At 31.0% G+C, this 25,841-nt stretch overlaps 1 protein-coding gene and 1 long non-coding RNA gene across 3 annotated transcripts in view; one reads left to right on the forward strand and one right to left on the reverse strand.

Annotated features, from left to right (window-relative positions):
- The first annotated feature begins 1,212 nt into the window (after window positions 1-1,212).
- Window positions 1,213-25,841, forward strand: part of LOC126734688 (structural maintenance of chromosomes protein 4) — a 217,319-nt gene continuing 192,690 nt past the window's right edge. For both annotated transcript variants that reach the window (XM_050438398.1, XM_050438397.1), the window contains exons 1-7: window positions 1,213-1,647; window positions 14,645-14,836; window positions 14,889-15,065; window positions 23,979-24,083; window positions 24,140-24,327; window positions 24,379-24,709; window positions 24,761-24,943. In XM_050438398.1, coding sequence (XP_050294355.1) covers window positions 1,390-1,647; window positions 14,645-14,836; window positions 14,889-15,065; window positions 23,979-24,083; window positions 24,140-24,327; window positions 24,379-24,709; window positions 24,761-24,943 — 1,434 coding nt within the window. In that variant the 5' untranslated portion in view covers window positions 1,213-1,389. The remainder of the gene's footprint in view (window positions 1,648-14,644; window positions 14,837-14,888; window positions 15,066-23,978; window positions 24,084-24,139; window positions 24,328-24,378; window positions 24,710-24,760; window positions 24,944-25,841) is intronic.
- LOC126734692 (uncharacterized) lies at window positions 2,975-9,037 on the reverse strand. Its single transcript, XR_007660138.1, has 4 exons — window positions 8,540-9,037; window positions 8,055-8,459; window positions 7,779-7,847; window positions 2,975-7,634 (listed from the first exon to the last, which is right to left on the reverse strand). It is a non-coding gene; the product is annotated as an uncharacterized LOC126734692 (long non-coding RNA).

Raw genomic sequence — 25,841 nt, forward strand, 5'->3', positions numbered from 1 at the left:
GGGTTAATATTTTGTGGTAGAGAACTCCTCATTTGTTGCTAATCTATAATATTCTCATAATCTCCTTTTCCGCCCTTTCTTAAATCCTGCACAGATACACTTTGATGCTAATTTTTTGATTACCTTGGCATTATCAATATTTGCACACAAAAAATTTATTCAATGTTCACAATTCTCGCCATCTGATAAAATAATAATAAAATTATTTCAAGCAAGTATTAAACATTAAAAAAGTCTTTGTAAAGATTTTAAGTCTTTGTAAAGATTTTAATGTAAAGACTGAAGTGGGTTGCATGCACACATATACTAGACGGAAAGCTTCTCACAGATTCACACCTACCTGGTGGTGCGTTGCCGAGCGCAACATAGGAAAACCCATGTAAATTTTAAGTAGGTCAATCATTGGCTTTCCTGTACATTTTACAGAAAAAATGTAAGATAACTTTTTGAAGAGACCAATGTGGCAAACCCTCGTGCAAAGTTTCAAAAAATTTTAATAAGCGAATCTTGAATTATTCACTTAAATGTAATTGCAAAATTACCAAATTTTCAGTTCAGGTAAAACCAGACACCAGCCACCAGCAAACAATTTGTTATAAGGCTTTGTCAAATCTGACGTACAGTCGCATACAAGAAATGTTTTTTTTTTGTTTTATCAATCTCACAACCATACATTCAATAAAAAGTAATTTTAACGTGACTTACGTTAAAATTACTTTTTTATCTAAACTTTTATTTAATATAACAATGAAGTTAAACCAATAACAATTATTATTATCGATTATTTAAAAAATAATCGTGATTTATTTTAATTTGACGTCAGTGACAATATTCATTTTACTGGTGCCCGTTTGGTTTTACCTGAACCGAAAATTTGCTAATTTTGCAATTATATTTAATTGAATAATTCAAGATTCGCTTATTAAAATTTTTTGAAACGTTGCACAAGGGTTTGCCAGATAAGTCTCTTCAAAAAGTTATCTTACATTTTTTCTATAAAATATACAGAATTGAATATAAATGAAAGCCAATAATTGACCCCCTTAAAATTTACATAAGTTTTCCTATTTTCCGCTCGGCGACGCACCACCCGGTATATCTTGTCTATATTTGTGTTCTGTGCCTTGTCTGCTGAACTGTTTGATTCGGCGTCTGCACACGCCTTTAGCAACCTAACTTCACACATACCTGTCAAAAAATTTGAATCTGTCAAGTGTCAAAAGTAACGGCGATTTTTCCGTTTTGTGAGGAAATAAGTAAACATTCAAAAAACAGTAGATACTATAACATAACGCCTAAACGCCAAACGCTGCGTTTAGTAAGCAACGATTAAATTGAATTTCTAGATTATTTTCATATTGTTCTTTAAAAAAAAATAGAGGACTTATAATGTCCGGAAATAAAAATGTAAAAGTTAAAGCCCCAGTGCCTAACCCAGTACCAATGATTGAGGATGAGGACTCCTCTGATGAAGAACTAAACCTTTCGGATGATGAGGGAGTCAGAGTTGACGGCATATATATTCCCCCTGTGAGAAAGGCAGCTCTAACTATGGATCCTAATGGTCCACGATTAGTAATAACTAAAATAGAGAATAGTTTCTTTAAAAGTTATGGCAAAGGAGTTGTTCTCGGACCATTTCATAAGGTATATATAGTGTCAGCCTACAAACAATAAACTTTTTAAGGTTTCAGTTTGGTACATCTACTGATCATATTATATCTGTGTTTATGAACGGTACTGCAAACATCTTTATATTTACCAATTTAATAATAAGGCAATGATAAGCAAATTCTCTCAATGAATAATATTTTACTTTGGTAGATCTACTGACCATATTATTTCTGAGTCTAGGAACAAAGATCTTTATACTTACCAATTAACTAATAAGTCAATTATAAGAAAACTCTCAATGAATAAAAATTCCAGTTTTTAGGGAGAACCTGTTTTTTTATATTTAGTATTGTTTGATTTATGTTTTAATATTATTTGGACTACAAGTTATATGGTTTAATCAAGTATTAAAATAATCTTATTTTTATATACTTAGTGGTATTAATTTGGCATTTCAAGTAAATAAACTCATTGTAAAGAATCATCACAAAAAAATTAAATAAGATTGCTTAACACATAAAGCTGTGTAAAAACACAAATATTGTACAAAAATTTATAACCCAGTCTAGATATAACCACCTACTTTAATTTCTTTAAATTATTGACAGCATATTATATATACATTATTTATGTCAGAAAAATTCTTAGGCAGTTAAAATTTTTAAGAATAATAAGAGTTTTTTGCTGTTAAATTTTATATTTTACTTATGTTTCACTTAATTTCCATTTTACTTATTGCTGCACCAGAAAGCACATTGTTTGATGTTCACATGATACATATAGAAAAACTTCTGGCTTCAGTAAAAAATTTATATTCCCACACAATTTTCAAAGGAATAATTTTGGTTTTCATATACCATACCATATATTGTATCTGACATACATACTGCCATTCTACGTCAGAACCATGCATCTACAGAAAAGTTAATTTTAAATAAAATTAAAAAAACAGTTAGTATGTCATGTTTTCTGAACTAAAAATGTTGTAAAGAAAGTTTTTGGACAGATAAGCAAAAAATAAGCTAATTTATATTAATTAATAATAAAAACATGTATTTAAAAAATATAACAAATTTTGGAGCACATGCCATATAATTTTTTTCAGAATTCTAGAAAATTACTTAAATAAAACCTGGTATCTCTAGCAGATCTTGTAAATATGTGGTTTATATTAAGTATTTCATATTGTTACAAAGTAATTTATATGGTTTTCCTTCAATTGAATGGAATTTGTTAACTTTTCATTTGGGGTACTGAAATCAAAATAAAAAACTGGTTACTAACGAAAACATTTATTCTTATTTCAGTAACATTTCAAAGTTACAAATTAAAATATTGATTATATTAATAGGTACTCCATCACATTTCAGTATTACAAATAATATTACAAATCAATATTTTAACAAAAAAACACACCTTTATGGTACAAAAAAGAATGATTTTGAAAGATGTCAAAATCTTAAATTTATCTATCACAAGGTGGATTTTCCCAGGAGTGAAAACGCTCTTTTGGAATTATACTCTTTAAATTTTTTAATATATTTTTCTTTTGTCACGCCTCTTGGTTCTTTTTGAAAAGCTGGTTATACCAGTGGCGGCTTGTGACAGTTCAGGGAGGTAGAGCCAAACCTTGATCTAATTTTATCATGACCGAACGAGATTATTACATTTTATTATCAAAATTATAACGCAATAAGTTTTCTATTTTTTTTTTGTAGATAAAAATATACATTTTAAAAATTTTGAAATTTAAGGAAATGAACTTACAAAAACTACATGGAATTGTCAATACTTCAGGTCACAGGCAACATACAGTTTTCCATATTTACAGTAAGGTACACAAATAAGTAATTTTATTGTTTTTATAAATTATAATAACTGAAAAAAAATTTCTATATTTAAATCGGGCAACGGTCGCCCTAACTCCTTTATTTCCACTTTTTGTTCCAATGATAAAATGGAGTTGCTTTTCAAAAACTAATTTTATTCATTGTTTTTAATATTCAATAAAAATTATAAACACCAACAAAGCTTAAAACGCCAGCCAAATAAAATAAGAGATCTCTACGGAACCGCGAACGCCTGATGAATAATCAAAACAACAATATCACGCACGTTTTGCTAGAAAAGATTCTATTGGTTTGGAGCCCGGCCCAAAATTATTTAATTTGCCGTAGCTTTACCCCATTGTTTCAAGGACATTTGCTGTGATTATTCGATGTATACAGGGTGTCCCAAGTAGACGTCCAAACGAGAGGAGGTGATAGAGGAGATCATTTGTAATCAAAAAAACTCTATATACTATTATCCGATTGTTGATGGTTTAAAAGTTATTTCCATTTTTCTCATTTTTGTAAAAATCGCTTCATGCATCATGCACAAAATTTATTACAAAAATATCATAATTTATTTACTTAGTATTTAGTGCGAGTGTGACCCTAAGGAGTGCACCCTTTCATAAATATGATTTGGATGCATAATTGTTTCTTTTACTAGTAAGAAAAAAATAATTTCTCAATATGTTTAATTTTTATTTAAAAATTATTTAAGTGAACCTGATTTAAGCCTTTTAAGTGAACCTGGCAGAAAAAAAATTACTACAAAAAGTTAAAAATTATCAGGAAAAGTTACTTATTTAATGAAGATTCTCATATGGTGAAATACTTTCAGATAAGTGATACGAGTCTTTTTTGATTGACATTTTTATTAAACTAATCGTTTTTGGACAAAAATCAAAATATTGTAATACTAAATAATCAAATTCTAAATAATGAAAAAAAAAGAATTTATTGCTATTTAACATCACAATAAATGTTCAAAATGCGAACCACCTGCCTTAATACACATTCGGCAACGGCGGATGAAATTTCTTTTTATGCGCCGAAAGGCTCTGTCATTGTTGGTAATAACGTTGGCCGCTTGTCTTATTTTTCTTCGCAGTTCTACTTCAGTCTGGCTTTCATTGATAAAAACAAGTTCTTTGAAATATACCCATAAAAAAAAGTCTAAGGGGTTCAGGTCAGGCGAACGCGGCGGCCATTGGATGGTTCCTCCCTTTCCAATCCATCGATTATTAAAAGTAGTATCAAGATGTTGCTTTACGATTCGGGCAGAGTGAGCAGGAGCTCCGTCGTGTTGCAGCCACATGTCTCGCCGTGTTGCTATAGATACGTCTTCAAGTAAATCGTTCAAGTTATGTTGCAAGAAATGTAAATAATTTTCGCCGTTTAGTCTTCCTGGTAGCTCGAATGGTCCAATTAATTTGCCTTCTTTAGATTGACTGAAAACTCATGCAGAAAACGATCATTTCTCACTATATTAGGATTAACATAGTCCCAATAATGCAAATTGTGTATATTAAATATCCCTGTTCTTTTAAAACTGCTTTCGTCACTCCACAAAATGTTAAAAAAAGTTAGAGCCTATTCTATTATGCTGCAGCATTTCCCGACAAAACTGAATCCTTTTTTCATAATCAGTGGGCAGAAGTGCTTGAACACGTTGCACATGATAAAGATATAACAGATTTCTTTGTAAGACTCGATGAACTGTGGATTTGGGAAGTCCCGAACGTCCCGATTCTCTGTTGCAAATCCCACAATATCATCTTCATCGTTATCATTTCTAGGTCTTCCTACTCTCCGTGGCTGACCAGGAATGATGCACATTTATGAAAACTCTATGGTCAGGATAGCGATTTCGACCGGGAAAGCGTCTTTCATATTCTCAGGTAGCAGATCAAGCATTTCCATCACAAAGCCCATAAACATAGTGCATTTCTGCATATTCATGAGAACTATAAGCAATTTGTGAAGGTTTACTTGTAATAGCTTTAAAACACGAAAAACTCCGAAAATAGAAACAGCAAACAGTCTAAGTATAAGAAATAAAGCCTAATTTGTTGAAAAACCAGAAAGAAACTAACTACATTCGCGACAGGGAAACGGTATGTTGATCTTAAAAATTATTTGAAAAAGAATGTTTAGTTTTCTTATCATAAATATTTGACCGTAAAGAATCTGCATAAATAAAGCAACTTTTTCTGGTAGCTGTTTATTTTTTGTCGAACACGTGCTTTGTAGCAGCATCAATTTAAACGCAAAAATGTGTATATAAAACTTAAACATATTGGAAAATTATCATTTTCTAAGTAGTGACAGAAGCAATTGTTTTGCATGCAACTATTACTTATGAAAAAGTACACTATTTAAGGCAACATTCATAACAAATACCACGAAAATTCGTGAGGATATTCTTTCTATGAGTTCTTTACAGAATTCATAACACTATTTTTATAAAAAACAGAAAAACGGTAATAACTTTTAAACCATCAACAATCGAATAATGTATATGGGGTTTTTTTGATTGCTACTGACCTCCTCTATCGCCTCCTTTCGTTTGGACGTCTACTTTTGGGACACCCTGTATATAATAATAATATAATATAACACGCATCAATACGGGGCCTGGCGCGACAACTACGTCTTTGATTTCGCATTAGCGAAATTTGCGGAATCTTGCACTGGCTGCGTTCCAGTATCTTAATTTTATAATTGGTATTAAATATTAATATACAGATATTTTTTTGGACTGAAGTAAAATTTAAAAAATAAATTATTTTTTTTATTTTCAACGTTTATTAGGTAGAGCCATGGCACTGTGGCTCTACCCCAAAAGCCGCCACTGGGTTATACCGATCTTAATTTTACTATTTTGCAAAAAATCTAGCTCATGCAAATTGTTGTCTTTTGATGAAATATACTGAAGTTTAAATTGGCCTTTTCTGGCAATTATTTGTGTAATATTACTCAAATATGGACGGGGATTTGTTTTTCTAAGCTTTTGTTGTGATGCAAAATCTGGCCACAAATAAAAATCTGTTGGATTCATTGATTTTACAGTTACATGACCAGAATTGGCCATTTCAACTGCTCTCACACAATCTTGGAAATCGTTTTTTGGAAGTTGTTTTTTTTTGACGTTTCAGTGAAAGCTCCACCTGATGGTGGACGCTATCCGCTGACATGAAGGTGTGTCCAGTCTCAAAATATTTTAGCACAATTTGTTCTGCGGCAATCTGTTCTGAATTAACTAGAAAAATAAGAAAAGTAAAGAAAGCCCAGTTTTTGTTCTGGGATGAACAATTATCAAGCCAAATAACAAAGTTTTTATAATCTCTATTATGCAATAAAAAGGAATAAAAACAACTTATAATGTTTTCTTTAGACTGATCGGACACAGCTTCATGCCAAAGTACAGCATGTGGTGATGATTGTTTCCTTTTTTTACCTATCGGGACAAAACTTTCATTATATGCAATTAATCTCACGGCGATTTGGGGCGTGCTCTCGCCGATAATGGGAAATGGTTGGGTGGAAGCTTTCTATATGTTCTTCGATAAATTTCCTATCAATTTTTTTCTACGACCTCATCTATCAAGTTTGGGTTGGGACAGGTTACTCATCAGAGAGTTTTCTTTTCAAATTAAAACTTTGAATGGCCCAATCATTACTTCTTTTGTATCCTAGGGTTGTAAGGAAAAAAAAATGTTTTTCCCCTTTACTGTCTTTATAATAATATTTAAGGGAATTTTGTCTCACAGTATTTTCTACAAGAGTAGTTCTTCTTACGTTCGTGCGCGAAATCGAATTTAAAATAAATGTTTTCTTTTCAATCCAGGTTAAAATCCAGTAGTTATTATTAATTTCCTTTCGCCTTTCATCGTTTATAGAAGAGATACATTGTTTTTTACATTTATTTTTGTCACAGGATTCTGTCACCTGATGTTTATTTTTAATGCTTTCTTTATACGCTTTTAATCTTTCTGATTTAATTTCATTGAATTTTTTCCTTTTTCTAATCGTTCCTTTTTTTGTATATTTTTCTTGTAGTTCTAAAATTGTCTGAAGCTTAAATACTTTTTAATAAAACATAATAAAACTTTAAACTTACATTCAGGCTCCTGTTCTCTCTGTTCACCATTTTCAATTATATTTCTGTTTTCTTCCATATTTGTAGTTCTAAAAGTGTAAAGTGTACACATTTTAAATTCCATTTTTAAGTTCAATTTTTCATTTTTAGGTTCTTTTTTTTCTTATATTTGTACAAGTATAATTAATTATAATAAGTATAATTTTTTTTAATAATATAAACTTTGGACTCACCTTTTGGCTCCTGTTCTATCGATCCTTTAATTTCATTTCTATCATTATTTTCTTTTAGTATTGATAATTCTAAAAAAAAGTTAAATTTATAAATATTGATTAATACAGTCGTATTTTAAACATTTATACAAAGGGCTAACATTGTTCCGCAATATGGTAGCTCTTTATCTTCATAATAACAGCATATTTGTCAAGGCAGATACATTTTTAAAATAAAGAAAATAAGGGAACATGGTCTTTGTAATACACTCTGTATTTCATTTTAAATACACCTACCGTCACTTTGTGGTTCATTGATTTCAACAATTTCTCTAGTAATGTTGTAGTTGTCCGATTCGTCATATGATGGTAGTACTACGTTATGGTTTTGACACACGCGATTATCAGGGATGGCTTCTTGAGGATTAATTACTTCATGACCAGGAATCTCGAACTCTCTCTCTAAATCCATTTTAGAATCGATATTATTATCCTCGTTATTATCGATATACAGCTCGATCCGAAAATCTTCTGTAGGCAATCGCAAGAACTCCAATTGATATTCTTCATTTACTAGACAACTGTTTTCTAAGTTTGTTGTACTGCAAGGTCTTAATTCACGTAGCACATTATGATTTTCTGAAGAAAGACATTCTCTGGCCAATTTGACCATAAGCTTAGATCTCTTCGACATTTTAGTTTCTAAAGATTAAAAAATATATGCTGTGTAATTTTATTAGTACATATGTACATCATTCTCATATTATCACATGTTGACCTACCTATGTACTAAAGGTTATTCAGTAAAATATCCATAAGAAAACACACACAAAATAATAGCAAACCTCACTAACATAAAATCACAATTAACGCACATGCCTGCCTGATTAGAATTAAATAAATATTTCTAGACTCCCGCGAATTTTGTTGTAATTGCCTAGTTAAAACCTGGCAGCTACATCCGTATCAAGACCGAAGCTTAGGAAAAACCTGGCATGTGCATAATGCTTAGAAATAACCACGGAACTACTCGCCCGCGCCGTGCATTTGTCAGGTTCTATCTAAGGAATTCTAGGATGCCAGTTTTTTGCTTAGGATGTTGGCTATTTTATGCAGTTACGGTGTATTATTTTTTCAATTTTACTCAATTTTAAATGAAAATTACGGGGTTTAACAGATTAACGGGATTTACAGATAAGAAAAAAACCACTACCAGTTCACTTTTGCTGATAACTCAATTTAAAAAAAAATGTAGATACGGGGTTCTGACTTAGGACGGCAGCATATTACCCTTAATACCTTTAAATTAAACATTTCATTAAGAAAAATATTTAAAATACAATTAAGGGAGATAGTGGCTAATGTATAAGAAGTCTGAAGAGATTTACTGTAATGCTCCATTTGTTATTAAATATTTATTATTCTCTGGCTGATAATATTAAGCCACATCATTTCTAATGGCACTTTTGTATTTAAAAAATTCTGTGTCAGAGTCTGTTGTTACATTTTGAATTAAACCTCCTATGTACAGAAAGTCAATTAAGGTACAAAAAAATATTCATTCATTCTGTTGATCATACTTTATTTCTTTGTAATACTCTGATGGAGTCCAAATATTTCTCTTAAATATTGATTTTAACAAGTACAAATCTCAAGTAGTAATTCATTATTAATTCTAAAATGTGTTGTATCCCAAGGATCCATTTTCAGTCCAGTAATATTCATTATATATTGATCTCCCAGGTTTTGTGGATCCTTTTTGGTTAAATATTTATAAGGACAGTTGTTTATGCACATTTTCTAGACAATCTTCGAAAAGGCTCATAGCCAATGAGTTGTTTCTAAATGAGTCTAAGACCTTTATTATAAATTTTCAGTTATGGCAAGTCATGATTGCAGTAATACGTCTTTTAATGCTAGCTCTAAATTTCTTGGTATTTTTCATGATTCATGTTTAAGTGGTGAATTTAGATGAAGTTAGCTTAGATGAAGTTATCTTCTTGGTTCTGGCTTATTATTTAACTTAAGTCCACCATACATGTTCAGAGGAGTTTTTCTTCCCCTGCAAAGGTTATTTACTAATTTTTAAGGTTGTCAGGTATTTGTTTAATTTGCAACCTGACCATTATTGCATGTAAGTTTATAAATCTTTTAGCCTGCCTGGTGTTTAAAATCACAAGCTATAGGATTCTTTAATGACCCAGTTTTTGACCTTAATCTTAAAGAGTCCTGCCACAATCCTATATAATAAATATGAATTTATATCTATGTGAGATAAGGCTGGCCTTGCCCTTTTACATTTCAGGAAGCTATGGAAATCTTATTATGACATTTTAATATCATAACACTATGGTAAAATATGTTATGAAGAAATTATTTCCACAGAATTCCAAATAGAATTTAGATGCTTAAATAATATAATATATAATTTAAGCATCTAAATTAACTTAAATAAATATTTTTTCTTTATATTATGTATTTTTTGTACCTTTTTTGTCAAAAATATTTAGTTTTTCTATAAATAAGAAAATATTGTTTTCTTTTTTTTAAATTTTACTACATAATTATAATTTGTTTATAACAACTTAAACTTTGAAGGGATAGTGCAAGTTAGGTTGGTAAAAACATATGTTAATATCAGAAAAAAAAATTAATTCTCAAAAATGTAAAAAATAGATACTTTTTATTTAAGTAGAACAAAGTATGCTTAATGGTGAATAGGAAAATTTTGCATAAAATATTAAAAAAATTGTATAGTCAGTGTTACAAATAATCAATTTTCTTCAAGCAATTTGCACAGGCTGTAGCTCTAAGGGTGTGCATTATGGGACACATGTTTATCAGAAAAAAGTTCAATTTTGTCTGCAACAATACCATCCTTTAGCTTACTTTGATAGATTCCACCCCACACAACAATACTGTAAGGCAATCTTAACTTTACTAGTGATTTATACATACACTAAACCAGATAAGTTGGATTTTAAGATTAAAAAAAAAACTTATAAAATAATTTTCTTAGTTGCTACATTATTAATATTGAGAGTTCATTTAAGGGTTTCAGTTAAGGTTTCAATTAAGGTATTTTGTATGGCTGCAAGAATTTATAACATGTGTAACATTAATATGTGATACAGGAAAAAGGGAACACTTAATAACTTTTTTACTTTTCAAGATAAGGAAATGAAATTTGGTGTATGTACAGAACAGTTAAAAGAGCATCTTTTGACATATTCTGTTTTTATTAACAGGAAGTAACACTAACTTTTTTATTTCAAATGGGTCAATTGGTATATTATTACATATTGTGATAAAAAATAATATTCTCAGAATAATAATACCGCATTTGCCACTTTTAAAAAATAAGGGTTTTAAGAAATGGGTGCCATGAATGCTTTAAAAGTTTTAATTTTTATTCAAGGAGTTACAGAAAACTAATATTTTATATTTAGAATATTCAAACTAATATTTTTAGCATTTACTTTACTTTTTCAAATGGTACCTTATTATGAGCAAACACTAGTAAAATGCGGTTTTTCAGAAATATAGCCAGTAAATGTCTGAAATATTAGTAAACATTAAAATTGCACTTGACAAGATCTCAAGTATTATGTCAATTGAAAAATAATTGAAGAACGCGTCAAAACTTCCTTCTACGCTATTTTTATTAAATAAATGCGTTTATTTATGTGACTTGTTGGGTGTTTACTTATGTGTTTTTTTCTTCTTATGGGCTTATTTATCAACCGATTTAAAAACTAACCATATCAAATTATACAGAAAAAAATCTGCATTTTTATGATATTTAAAAAAATTAAGTAAATGCCAAAATTGCTGGTTTGGACATTTTAAATAGGCGCGTAAAAGATTTAAGTCATAAAATGCAATGAAATCGCTTTTATAAAACAAAAAGTAGCAAATCCAGCATCATTGTTCTCAGAATTTTATTTTCTATCGAAATAGGTAATAACTGACTCATTTAAAATAAAGAAAGTTAATGTCAGTTCCGGCTAAACAGGAAGTGACGGAAAATAACTAAATATGTCAAAATATGCTCTTATAACAATACTATCAATCTACCAAATTTCATTTTTTTATTAAGTGTCACCCATACCCTCCAGGCAAATTAATATTAAAAATAGTACCTGGTAGTATACTACCCTCAATTATTGTGATGTTAATTTTTGTACATTGTGAGCGGTCTAATACGTAGTTCCTGAAAATATCCAAACTTTTTCTGAGGAATCATGTTGAATGCTTTGGCAAGGTCCATAAATACCACAATAGTTTTTTCACTGAGATCCAAATTATTTGTTATACTGGATGTAAGATTATATATAGCATCAGTGGTCCCTTCCCTTTATAAAAAGTATATTGTTTTTTTGGCAATAAGAAAGACTAATTAGTTTTTTTTGTTTTAAAGATTTCTCAAAAATGTTTGCTGCCTTGCTTATAAAGCCGATGGGGCCGTAGCTCTCAATTCTATTTATTTATTTATAAATTATCAACAGCCCGACGGCCAATTATAGAAACCAATCTATATGAAGGAAAATATGTACATTTAAATGCAACAAAAAACGAAAATAATTAAAGCTAACACTACAGAAAAAAACAACACCAAGTTCGTCTTCTTATAATAATAAGGCGTGATGTAAAGTTATAATGTAGAGGCCTGAGTTTGAGAAGCATACAGTTTATTGTCAATAATTTTGGTAAATTTATTTAAATCTAAAAGATCTAAATACAAATCACACGCATAAATATAAAAATGATTGCACATTTGTAAATGGCTGAGCTTTTATAAGTATTAGTACTAGGGTGGCTTAAATAAAACATCTTTCTTTGTCTGGTATTTCTAACATTTACAAAGAACGGCAACATTGAAAGAATTACAGGGGAATCAATTTTGTTGGTTAAAATTTTAAACAGATATATAAGACCAGTTCTGATGCGTTGATTTTCTAAAGGTAATCTATGAAATTTTCGTAAAAAATGTAAATAAGTGGTTTTAATCCAAACCTCATATTGAGGGGACCAAATTATACAAGCATGTTGCAACCTTAGTAATACCAGACTGTCAAACAACTTCAGTCAACACACATTAAAATTTTTAGTAGATCTGACAATCAAGCCCATTAAGCCCGTTTAATAGTTGAAATAGACGGAATGGGCTTGGTGGGGAAATAAACTGAAAACATTTCAGATACTGCTCTAAAACTGTTTCCCGCATTATGCCACTTAATTATGGCTATTTTTTCGACGATTGAATAATTCATACTTGTTTTCAAATATCGACTGTCACTGATTTATTGATACTTTTCCTCACGTCAGTAACAATATTCATTTTACTTTTTTGCCCGTTTGGTTTTAACTGAACCGAAAATTTGCTAATTTTGCAATTACATTTAATTGAACAATTCAAGATTCGCTTGTTAAAATTTTTTGAAACTTTACATAAGGGTTTGCCAGATTGGTCTCTTCAAAAAGTTGTCTTACATTTTTTGTATCAAATGTACAGGGAAGCCAATAATTGACCCCCTTAAAATTTACATGGGTTTTCCTATGTTCCGCTCGGCGACGCACCACCCGGTATAAATGTTTCATAAACTCATAAACATTTCAACCATATTGGTTGGAATTTTGGAAAGGTGCTTATTTTGATCTTTGAGGAAGAGTTAACTTATGGTGATTTATAAGCAACTGACTGACCAAAGGAGGGGGGTACACCTTAAGCTCGAGGGTTATTCTATTCACCATAATTTCCGTGTTTTTTAATTTCGAATACTCTACCTTCTATTAAGTCTTCCAGCTCATTTAATAGTAATTATTAATTAATTAGTTTCTTGATCAAGTTGCATATTGCTTTTAACTTATCAAACTTGTGACTCTTTTAAATATTTGTTAAATTCAAATTTATTAGGATTCATTGTCTAAGTAAATAAATAAAATCGTGCTAATATCATTTAGGCTCTTTAATTTATTTTCATATGCAAGGATCTTATATTTTTAAAACATTGAGGCGGCTTAGCTTTTCTAATGCCAGATTTAAGTTCGTTGTAATTCTTCGGGCAATAAGTCTTTGTTGGAAAAGTTTACCACCTTCATTCTCTTTAAATCTCATATATTTATTTTACATCAATTTAAAATTACCTGGTTTCCTTCTGTGTCAAAAATTTCAATAAATAAAAATTTTAGAAAATAATATTGTCTTTTTCTAAATTGTTGAAACTATCAATTTGTAGATTTAAATTCTTTCTATCTAAGTTGTCCAGCAAAACTGTCTGTTTTTGAAACTCATTAATTCCGTATTTTTTTCGCCGTGGCGCTTGGTATATTCATCGTTATAAACGCTCAGATATCACAAATCTCTGACCAGAACTCTTGCCATTAATAGCAAAAAACCAATATTGTTAAATCAGATGTCGTTACTTTGTACTGTTTACTTTGTAACGACAACTGACATCTTTTCCTCTTTTACATAACTATGAGCATCTATATTATATTTATTTTACATGTATTCTCGAGAGACATAAAAGATATTATTATTAAATAAAAATAAGTTTTAGTATTGTCATGATGTACATTTAATCGATTTGTATATTTTTTAATTGCTTAGAAGAGTTTCTGCATTGCATGCAGTAAAGTTGAGCATTATTCTTATCATTGTACTTGAAAACCATAAAAGATGTAAGATCTGTTTGCTTATTAAAATAATAACTAGGCTTAACTTTTGATTCCTTTCAGACTTATTCGCAACTTAACCATAATTGAAAGGCTTAGTATCTTTTACGGTTTCAGAGATTTCTATAGTCAGCCTTGAATTTGGAGCATGCATAATGCACATGCAGGTTCCTTTTAAATATATTTAATATATTTCCTATCTTTTGCAGTGTTTTAATGCTATAGTTGGTCCCAATGGAAGTGGCAAAAGTAACGTTATAGACTCTTTGCTCTTTGTATTTGGATACAGAGCTACCAAAATTCGATGCAAAAAAGTCTCTGTCCTACTTCATAACTCAGAACAGCTTAAGAACATACAGTCTTGTTCAGTGACTATACATTTCGCACGACTCATTGATAAGGTATACTTGTAAATAAGTAAAAAATATCCTTTTGTTGAAATTATATTTTTAGGAAGGAGATGACTATGAATTTGAGCCTGGCAGTGGTTTTGTGGTATCCCGTACAGCACACAAAGATAATTCCTCATATTATGAACTTAATGGAAAAAGAGTGCAGTTTAAAGAGGTGGCTATTTTGCTGAAGAAACATGGGGTAGACTTGGATCATAATAGGTTTTTGATCCTGCAGGTACCTATTTTTTAAGAACCAAGTGTTTATTTACTGTCGTGACATGAGAACTCAAGTTAAAATTGTCTTTTATTAGAAAAATTAGATGCCTCAAACAGCATCTAATTACTGAATAATAGGTGTCAAAGCAGAGCACACCGTGTAACATTAAATCTCTAAAAATCAAAAAAATTAATATTTAGCTCAAAATTCTTATTGGCTAGGAACATAAAAATAAAAATAAAAGTTTGAAACCTTTCCAGCTGTGAGGGGACTATCCATTCGGGACTTGTCGGTATTTATTGATCAAACTAAGTCTCTGTGATACTTCCATTTAATCATAATTTTTATTCAGACATTTAAAGATTCATTTTTGTGCATGATTTATAGTTTAAAATTGTTTGTCTAGATCTACTTATTTCCTCTTATTTTAATATTTCTAAAAAATAAGAAAATAGCGAACGTCAATGAAGTGGCCATATTTACCTATTGCCTTACTTACACTCAGGATACCTCAGTTCATGTAGCACCCAGACTTAAGAACGGTTTCTTTATACCAACAAACGCCGCAAAAACCTTATCTGGAAGCGTGCATTGTTCTACAGTTATCGGGTATTACGAATTTTTTGGTCGAAATGCAGTCGTATCTTGAATGATATTACTGTAGAAAATTATATTATATTTTTATTTTATGTGTAATATCTAGATATCCATTTTCTAAATAAGTTTAAGGTAGTCAAATTAAATCGTTTATTTCTATCGACATCATTATAATCTATAAGGATTGTCAATAAAAAAACTACAATGCTAATAAAAATAGTATAAAATTATAAAAATATTAAAGGAAAAAAATGTAACTAAATTTAGTCAATAAATCTACAGTTAAAGAACTCTGTCAACGAGTAAAAATGACAGTCAGCTAATGCCGGGTTTTCACCAAGCGGACACAACAAAAACAAAACACGAACTGTCCGTTTGAAGAGAAAATTGGAACAGTTTTGTTTTGAAATTGTTTTAAAACTGTTATGTTCCCAACGGACTTTCTGTTTACACCAGCAATAAAAACTGTTTATGTTCTGTTTAAGTTTTATTCAGTTTACATCAAGACACTGTACACGGCATTTATATTAAGATAAGATGACGAGGATTTATTTTTGCTAGCAGCTGCATATTTTATTATGAATAAAAAGAACAAAAATAAACGTCGATTTTGGGTTAGATCATCTTCAAGGCAAAAAGCAGAAAATGTGACTTCTAAACTATTGCAAGATCTAAGAGAAGATGATATAAGTATAGGAGATGAACTGTCATTAAGTTTTAAGAACTTTATAAGAATGTCAAGCACAGATTTTGAAAATGTATTTTGTTTAATTGGCTTTATCACAAGAGCAACACCAACTACAGAGACTCTATCTTAGCAGTGGGGCGTTTTGCCATTATATTGAGGTTTCTAGCAACAGGAGATTCGTACCATAGTTTAATGTATTTATTTAAAGTTTCGGTACCATTTATATCAAGAATTGTTTTCATCAAACCATTTAGAACGGAAAGAAGAAGCCACTCCAGACTTTTTATATTTTTCATAATGCCTCTCTCTACGATACTGCGAATTAATGTTGGCCAACTTTCGCTCAACTTCGGCCGTGGACACGTTACACATTTTTCCTAGTTCCACCAAGGCATCTTTTAATCATCTTTTAAGCATCTCATAAGCTTCTAAAATTTTTGTAGCCCTCAATTAAATTGGCGGTTTCCTCCATTGTCCACACTTTTTTTGAGGTATTCTAAAAGTGCATATACCGGTTTGAACGTGTCAATATTTTAGTATAAATAAATTAAAATACTTACAATAGGCATTGCGACGTTTTCTCTTTACGCATTAAAATTAAACTAAACCACTCAATCACAACAACGAAATTGAAAACAAACTGTCTCAAGACGTCTACACCAAGCAGACAAACATTTCTAGAACACGAAGAACACCCTTTGAAGTTACCGACACTCGCCGGGATACAGTTTGTGTTCATAAAAACTCTATTCGCGGACTAAAAAGTTCTGAAACCATAAAAAATGTTCCAGAACAGTTCGAAAACAGTTTGCGAACTGTCACAACCGGACCCCGTTTGTGTTTAGTGATTGGAAAAGTCTTAGCTGTCTTTATTCTACATGGGAGGTGATTAAAAATTTTGATCAATCTAATTTCTGGACCATCATGTACCTGCGACAACCGGGTAAAAAGGATGTATAATTTATCTGCATTAATTTATAAAAATTCATAATCATAAAAATTAAGATCTCCAGATCTCTGTGGTTGGAAGAAGGGTATAGATGTTAATTATACTTAGGATTTTTTCTTTTTTAAAAGTACCACGGCAAGTTTCTCTGAAGGAAAGTCTAAACATCGGACGTACAACGCGTTTCTGACTTACCACAGTATTGGAAGAGTGAATATTCTCCCAATACTGGAGGAATTACCCCAAGCCAACAGGACATAGGATAGAGGTGCATCTAAGGCATAAAGGCTTTTAAGTGTATATGCGTCCACATAGACTCGAAGCTGCAAGACGGCATAATTGCTGCGTTAAAATCTCTTGCACACAGTTTCCACCTGAGGATCCCAATATAAATGCCTATCAATTATAATTCCCAAAAACTTGGCGGCGTGTTAATGAATGAGGCTACTTGATGACTCCTCTCCAAAGAGTAAGCTCCTGTCCTGAATAGCTCGAATTAAAGTAAAAACAATGAAATAGGTTTTCAAAAACTATGAAATATGGTCACGTGACCACTAACTTTCAATCTAACAGCCTGGGTTCTACCTGTGAAATATGATTCAAGCCATTTATAAGCCGGACCTCTTATACCATAATAAAAGACCTTATTTAGTAGTAAAGCATGATTAATGGTATCAACTGCTTTAGTAAAATTAAAAAAGATACCAACAGATTTTAATTTCAATTCAAAATTATTCAATATATCGGTATAAAAAGAGACCTTTCGAGAAAACTGTGCAGGAGCTCCGTCCTGTTGAAACGACATTCGGTTTCTAGTAATTAATCAAACATTTGCAAGTAATCTAGGCTTACATTTTGTAAGAATTGAATGTACATTTCTCCATTAAGATGAGCATTAAAAAAATAGGGACCGATAATAGTAATTCCAATAATACCACGCCACACATTTAATGACCATCAGTGCTAGTAGTTGATGTGCCGCATGAAATGGGGGGTTTCCGATGAATAATAGTGAAAGTTATGTCTTTACTGATTTTGTATATCTCTATCAAAAAGTGCTTGATGTTCATGGATGTGGTAGGAATGAAAATGATTCCTTTTTACAATTCGGTGCACTGATCTTTCACTTATTCCAACGGCTTCCGATATTTGCTTGACTTAGGTGAGAATCTTCGGGTACCGATAATAACACCTCAAACTCTTGCTTCTGATTATTAACGGGCCTCATTATTTCTACTTTTGAGTAACAAACATTCCCTGTCTCCGCGAATCTCTCTAATAACCTTCTAAAAGATTTTTCATCTAGACATCTCCTACCAGGATAATGTGCCCCATACATTTGAGAGCCTAAAAACAATTTTTTCACATTCACCCAACACAAATAAAAAAAATGCATTTTATACGCAATTTTCCTTTAAAAATCTGTTGAACAAAACTTCCTTTAGAAACAAAGTTACGGAAATTTAAATAACTGAATAGTTATTTGATAATAGGCGCACAAAAATGGTATTGTCATCAGAAATGTCACAAAAAAATGTCAGCAATTTATTTAGAAAAACAGTTGAAATATTTTGCTTGGTAACAAAAAATACGATTTAAATACCTATTTTGTTTAGAATGCAGATTTCCTGGTTCTTACTTAAAAATTTTATATTTACAAATAATTATCGCAAATATTTTAATATATTTACATAAAAAAAATCATTTATTAATTCTTCATTAAGTGCATAAAAAATGTACAGGGTCATAAAATTCCATTTGAAAAAAGCGTGAAATGAAGCTTTGAAATTCTTAAAATTTGAATGAACTGCGAACACCCCCTGTATATGACAGAAAGAAACCATTTAAGTCATCTAAAATCGGAATTTAACCTAATATTGAAATTAAATTAACATTTCTGATATCAAGGTCAAATTAAATGATGTTGTGATTTTTAAATTTTTTGGTTAAACAAATTATTGCGTCCAAACTGCGCGTGACAAAGTAGCCATATTTAGAGCTAACTACCTAAGTAGCCTAAGTATCCATTTAAAAAAAATGTCGCTTATATCGCCACTATTTCTTGAAGCACCCTGTATATGTCAAAATATTTTACAGGCATGCGCTATCACGCCCCAAAAAAGTTTTAAGAGGTTAGAAAATTTTAACAAATGTTTAAAAATATATCATATCCAAGTGTCTCCTCTGTCTCAAGTTAAGAGGACTTAAGAAATCTTTTTATCATATTTCGTACTTATTTTCAAAATTTTAAACAAAAATATATTAAATTCAACAAAAGTAAAACATAAAACTACAAGGTCAATAAATAATATATTAGGGGTTATGGTAAGAAATCGATCAACCAAGATTTTGACATAAGATTGCCCGTTCGCCATTGCTCAATTGTGTAACTTTGGCTTCGATACAAGGGGGCTACAGCTATCCGCTTGTCACTTATTTATCATTTATCAAACTACCAATTTAGCTGATCTTCCGTACTAGTTAGGAAAGGTTTCTAATAGAATCACTTGACTTCTAATTCAAGTCTATTACACTTCCCTGGTTTATGACCCCAGATTTCAATGTACCAAAATCAACAATATTATCATTTTATACTATACAGTGCATCCCTATTCAATTTATCTGTAAGTAGCGGATAAATTCAATAAAAATGAAACGGACCGTTTCTGAAAAAAGGGCCCGAACCCGTCGATTTTAATATTTGGTTTGGAGTTTTTCAACATACAGGGTGACTCAAAAAAACATATGATGTCATTAATATGTTTTTTAAATGGAAACCACCATTTTTTAATGCAGAATCAGAAAGTACGCATTTTTTTACAAAGGATATGGTACAAATGAATAGTGGTTGCATAAGCAATTTTGAACAAAAATTATGATAAAATGTAAAATTAAAGAAATACCTATCTAAATTAAATGTCCGAATTGAACCTGACAATAACCAAGGCGATTTAAAAATTCTTTTTGAACGTTGTCAATAATATCTGGAAAAATATTTGTAATTTCCTGGCGTATTTGTTCTTTTAAATCTTCTAAACTCGCTGGTTTAGTGACATACACTTTACTTTTTAAGTATCCCCATAAAAAGTAATCGAGGGGTGTTAAAACTGGTGATCTGGGTGGCCATTAAATGAACCCTCGTCTACCTATCCACCGATTTGGAAAAACTTTATTTAGATAATTGTGAACGGCTAAAGCATAGTGTAGCGGGGCTTCATCTTGCTGAAAAAAAAGATTACGTTGGTGCATGTCGGGTTCTTGCAAATCCAGATACAAAGTTCTCAGAGCGGGGATAAGATCATTTTGAAGAAAGTCCAAATATCTCTCACTGTGAGAGTGTCATCAAAAAAGTAAGATCCTAAAACTCTTCCTTCACTATACCGCACCACACATTGACTTTTTGAGGGTGTTGCGTATGACATTCTGTAAACCAATGAAGGTTTTCGGTCCCCCAGTATCGACAATTCTGTGTGAAAATATTATCTGTTTTATTCTACAAACTTATTGTTATCATTATATAATTGCTGCATTGCTGCAAGTCTAACAACTGTCAAAATAGAATTAATTACTACTTTAGCAACAAATTTTCCGATCAAACATTTAGTTTTGTCTTAGTTAATCAAGATACCCTCTATGAAATAATCCGAAATACCCGGTCAAATTCCTCAGGTTGCGATGGCATTTCGTTACACCTTTGTCTGCCACAGATTATTGACCATATAACAAATATCATAAATTCTTGTTTAGAATCTCAAAAATCAAAAATTTGCAAAAATCTCACACGCAAAGAAAGAAAGATGTGTTCGTAACGATCGTAGTAACAGAATCGACTTCAAGTCTACTTAGTTTGGACGCTCGCCATTTGGAGCACACCCACCCGGACAATTCCAAAATTTGTGTTTTAACAGAAAAGGATTTTAAGCAACTTAAGAAATCACTGGTTCAGGAAGAGGTTGATAAGCCAAGCACTTCTGTAGGTGAAAATTAACTCAGAAGTTGCGCTGTTTTCTACCAGCAACTGTTCGTCCTCCAGCGAACTTAACCAAATGTCAGACAGTGATTTTTCAAGTACCTTTATTGAAGAATCTCCGCAAGAATCTTTCTTCCAAAAAACTGACATCATATCTCACCCCTTGGCGGTTAGGAGTATGGCTCATGCGAACAAGGTCTAACTAGATGGATTCTATTTTCTACTTTCTCACTGCAAGGCTGTGAGTCAGTTCTGTGCCCTATACCCAAAATATGTAATCCCGAATCACTACAGGACTTAGCAGCCCCATAAGTTTATTGCCAATAATATCGAAGATCTTGGAAAGAGTTGTCTATGCACAGTTGTCATTTTTTCTTACTAATAATAAGATACTTCTAACTAAACAGTCTGGCTTTAGAGAAGGATTCAGTACAGCTACCACCCTCTTGAACATCATAAACAACATAATAAGGGCTCTCGATAAATGATTATTCAAAGGCATTCGATGTAATCGATCATGACTTGTTAGTCGCCAAGTTAAAGTTTTATGGTTGCAATGAAGTTGCTCTTTCGTTTTTCAAGTCCTATCTCTGGAATCGTACTCAATGAATACGTGTCAATAATAATTACTCCGATTCGAAACACATAATTTCTGGAGTTCCTCAAGGATCGATTCTGGGATCTTTTTTATTCTTGCTATATACCTCGGATCTTCCTTTAGTCGTAAAGAGCTCTGAGGTGTACCAGTACAATGACGATAAGTTAATTCATTATTTCGATCCAAATGACATAGTAGAACAGGCTTCTGAAAGTATAAATAGAGATCTAAACTTAATCTTGCGCTACTCAAAAGATCACAATCTTAATATTAATGCCAATAAAACTAACGTATTACTTTTTGCCAATAAAAATCGTCGTGCTAACGTTGAAAAAAATATATACATTCAATATGATAATAACCCCTTGGCTTTTGCTGAGAGCGTCAAGATTCTAGGTTTAACTATTGATTCTTCTTTAAGATTTCAAGGACATATTAGTGCTGTCTTGCAGGGGTGCTATTTGCGTATGCGTTGGCTCTATGCTAACAAACATATTTTAAATTTTAAGACAAGAAAAAAACTCTCATCGTTAGTATCGTTATCGTATCGTATCGTTAGTGTTATCCATTTTAAATTACTGTTTTATTATCCTTGTCTTGATAAAATAACATAGAAACTGCAACGTGTACATAATACGTGTTGTCGTTTGTGTGTAATTTAAGCAAATTTGATCATGTATCCATATATATCTATTGATTGCAGTGGCTAAAAATTTCATTTCTTTTTAAATTTCATTTTCTTATATTTATGTATCGGCTCTATAAAAACCAAAAACCAAAATATCTGTTAGAGAAATTAATTCCAAGAAATGCGATAGAGATATAGGACATAACACTCTGATATTGCCACACCATAGCACACCTCTTTTCTCACGTAGTTATACTTACATATAACAATTTATAATCAATTAACAATTTATAATCGATTTAGACCTAATTTTTCAATTCCAATATCTCGCTTTAAAAATGATTATAAAACTTTGTTCTTGGAGGAACAATTACACAATTAGTTTTTTTTCTCTGCAAATTTACAAATGTATTTAATTAGTTTTTTTTTCTTTCAATTTGTTCTTTGGTTAATTTTTATATTACTATTACTGCTTGTTTGTTAAAACATTTGTAGTTATTATTACTGGGGTTCAGAGTAGGTTAAAAGTAGCTTTAGCTAATCTTTGCCTTTTTGCACAATTGTTATGTAATGTGAAGTAATTAGAAGCCGTGCCTGTGATTGTGGCATTGGAATTATTTTGGACCGTTAACAGAACGTTAAGCTCCTCTTCTTCAGTTGTTGAACCCCGACTAGCTTTTTGACTATCCCGAATATGCCCGAATTCACGAAACTTTAACTCTGCTTACTAGGCTTTAGCTAATAGGCGATTGATCAGGATGAGTTTCAGGATGACACCAATCATGAACAATATTCCGATTCTTTCACGTTCGGTTAATTTTCTCATATTCATACAATAACAGTAGGTAATAAAGTGTAGTTACTAATAAAATGCAGGAAGACACTGCTTTCACCTCTCAAAAAGAGGAAACACCATTTGCAAATGTAAAAATACTTCAAATAGTTGCACTAAAATATATTCACTTCTTGACACTGGCAACGACTAAAAAAACAAAATACCAACATTTAATTTTAATTAAGATTCAAAATTGTTTACGTAACCACTATTCCACTATTTAGTAAAAAATGCGTTCTTTCTGATTCTGCATTAAAAAATGGTGGTTTCCATTAAAAAAAACATATTGATGACGTCATATCATATAATTCTATATATACAAGGGAAATAATAATATAATTTCCACGTAGAAAACCCTAAACCCAATATTAAAATCGACGATCAAAATCATCTTTTTTTTCAGAAACGGTCCATTTCATTTTTATTGAATTTATCCGCTATTTTACGGATGTATTGTATATGATATATAATCGAATATATCTTTGATTTTTCCTTGTCGACTCTAAAGATGGTCTTATAAGGCCTTGAAACCGACATACAAACCTGCTGTTCTTACGGTAATTTATTTTTTAATTTTACTATATTATGGTTCTTTATGTTTTACTCGAAAAACCATTTAATGCTATAATTGCCTTTTTTATTTGAAAACCCCAAAGTTTTTTTTTCTAGGGGGAAGTAGAACAAATTTCTACGATGAAATGCAAAGCGGACAAAGAAGGCGAATGCGGCCTTTTAGAATATCTCGAAGACATTATTGGTACCTCAAGATATAAGGTAATTATCCAGTAGAAATAAATTCTGCCTATAGTAAAATATGACTATATTTTTAGAAACCTCTTGGATTAATTAATGAGAGAATTGAGGAGCTCTCAGATATAAGATCAGAAAAAATTAATGCCTTAAAAAGGGTACAAAATGAATTGGATGAGCTTAAGGCTCCTATGGAGGAAGCAGTAGGTTTTCTCAAAACTGAAAATAATATTGTTAAGGGCAAAAACTTTTTATACCAGAAGAATATGTAAGATTGAATTCAAAACGTTTTCTTATTACTATATTTTTAAGTTTTCAGACAACAATTAACAGAGACCCTTGAAATCGAAGAAGTGTCTCGCGGCAAAGTGGCTGAAGTTGAAAAGTCTTACAGTGAAAAATTGGAAGCCTTAGCAGAAAAGAAAACAGAACACTTGACTCTTCAAGATAAAGAAGCGACTAATTACGAAGAATTGAAGCAAAAAAAAGATAAACTACAGGAAGAATTTGACAAATCCAGCAATAAAGATATACAGTTAGTAGAAGATATAAAAAACAAAAATAAAACTAGGAAAAAGACAAAAGAGCTGATTATTGAAGAGAAGGATAAACTTGTTAAGTTGGAAAAGTTACCAGAAGAAAACGCGACTGTAAGTAACCAGGTAATAAATTTAAATAGTTTTTGATGTAATAAATCGTAGAAAATAGGATATTTGGAGAAAAAATTGCAAAAAGCTATTGACGACAAGGGAAAATATGAAGCGGAAAAGAATATTTTGTTGCAAAGTGTCCAGCAAGAAACACAAGGGCTGCAACTTCAGAAGGAGGAAATGCAAAAAGATTTGGCTAAGCTAAAGGAGGCGGTGGACAAAACTAAATCTGCCGTAAGTAACTTTTCATCAATTTACCGAAAAAATTTATGTTATTGTGTTTGTAATGATGTAAATTTTATTAATTCTATTTGTACTTATGGTGCGTTGGAAACCAATGTAAATTTTTACATTCCTTATAATGTGGGAAACAAATAAATACATTATATTTTTTATGCTTAGGCATTAAATATTTATAGAAAACTATTCCCAAAAATTCTAACTACATGACTTTAGACAACGTATTTTAGTAATTTGTTGTTTACTAAGCTTTTTTGACATTGCACTAGGTTAATGCAGAAGTATCAGAAATAGTAGAGAAAACTAAATAACTTTAATGCCAAAGTTTAATATTCAAATTTTTAAAAACCTTCAATTTATTATGTTTTTAATACTGAAAATTCATTTAGTAATAGTATACCTTAATGTATATAAAAATCAAAATATTTGATATAGCATACTTTCGTATTCAAAATGGTGTCATATGTCCATTTTAAGTGACTTACGATTATCGATTTTGTAACAAGGATAGTCTATGTACAGGGTGTCCCATTAAGAATGTTCCTCGGCTGTATCTCAGGCCCCAATAATCATAGAGCGTTGAAAAAAAAATTAGTATAAAAGTGGACCAAAAAAAATAGCTGGAAAATATTTTGAAGTTCATTGGTCAACCGCTAGAGGGCGTTTTAGCTACTTAAAAACTTTAAAGTCTATTTTTCCAAAAAACCTTTAATAACTTGCATCCCAAAATATTATCGAAATAATCTACAAAGTATTCCAAAAAGTATGACAAAAATGTTTTGACAACCATTTCTGTCAAATGTCAAATAAAGTAGTGGGGAGAGTTTCTATCTTAAATGAGAAAAATGGTAAGAAGTAGGCTTTGGCTGCACCGATTTTTTTAAAACAACTT

Source organism: Anthonomus grandis, chromosome 3, assembly GCF_022605725.1.
Source record: "Anthonomus grandis grandis chromosome 3, icAntGran1.3, whole genome shotgun sequence".
Lineage (NCBI taxonomy): Eukaryota > Metazoa > Arthropoda > Insecta > Coleoptera > Curculionidae > Anthonomus > Anthonomus grandis.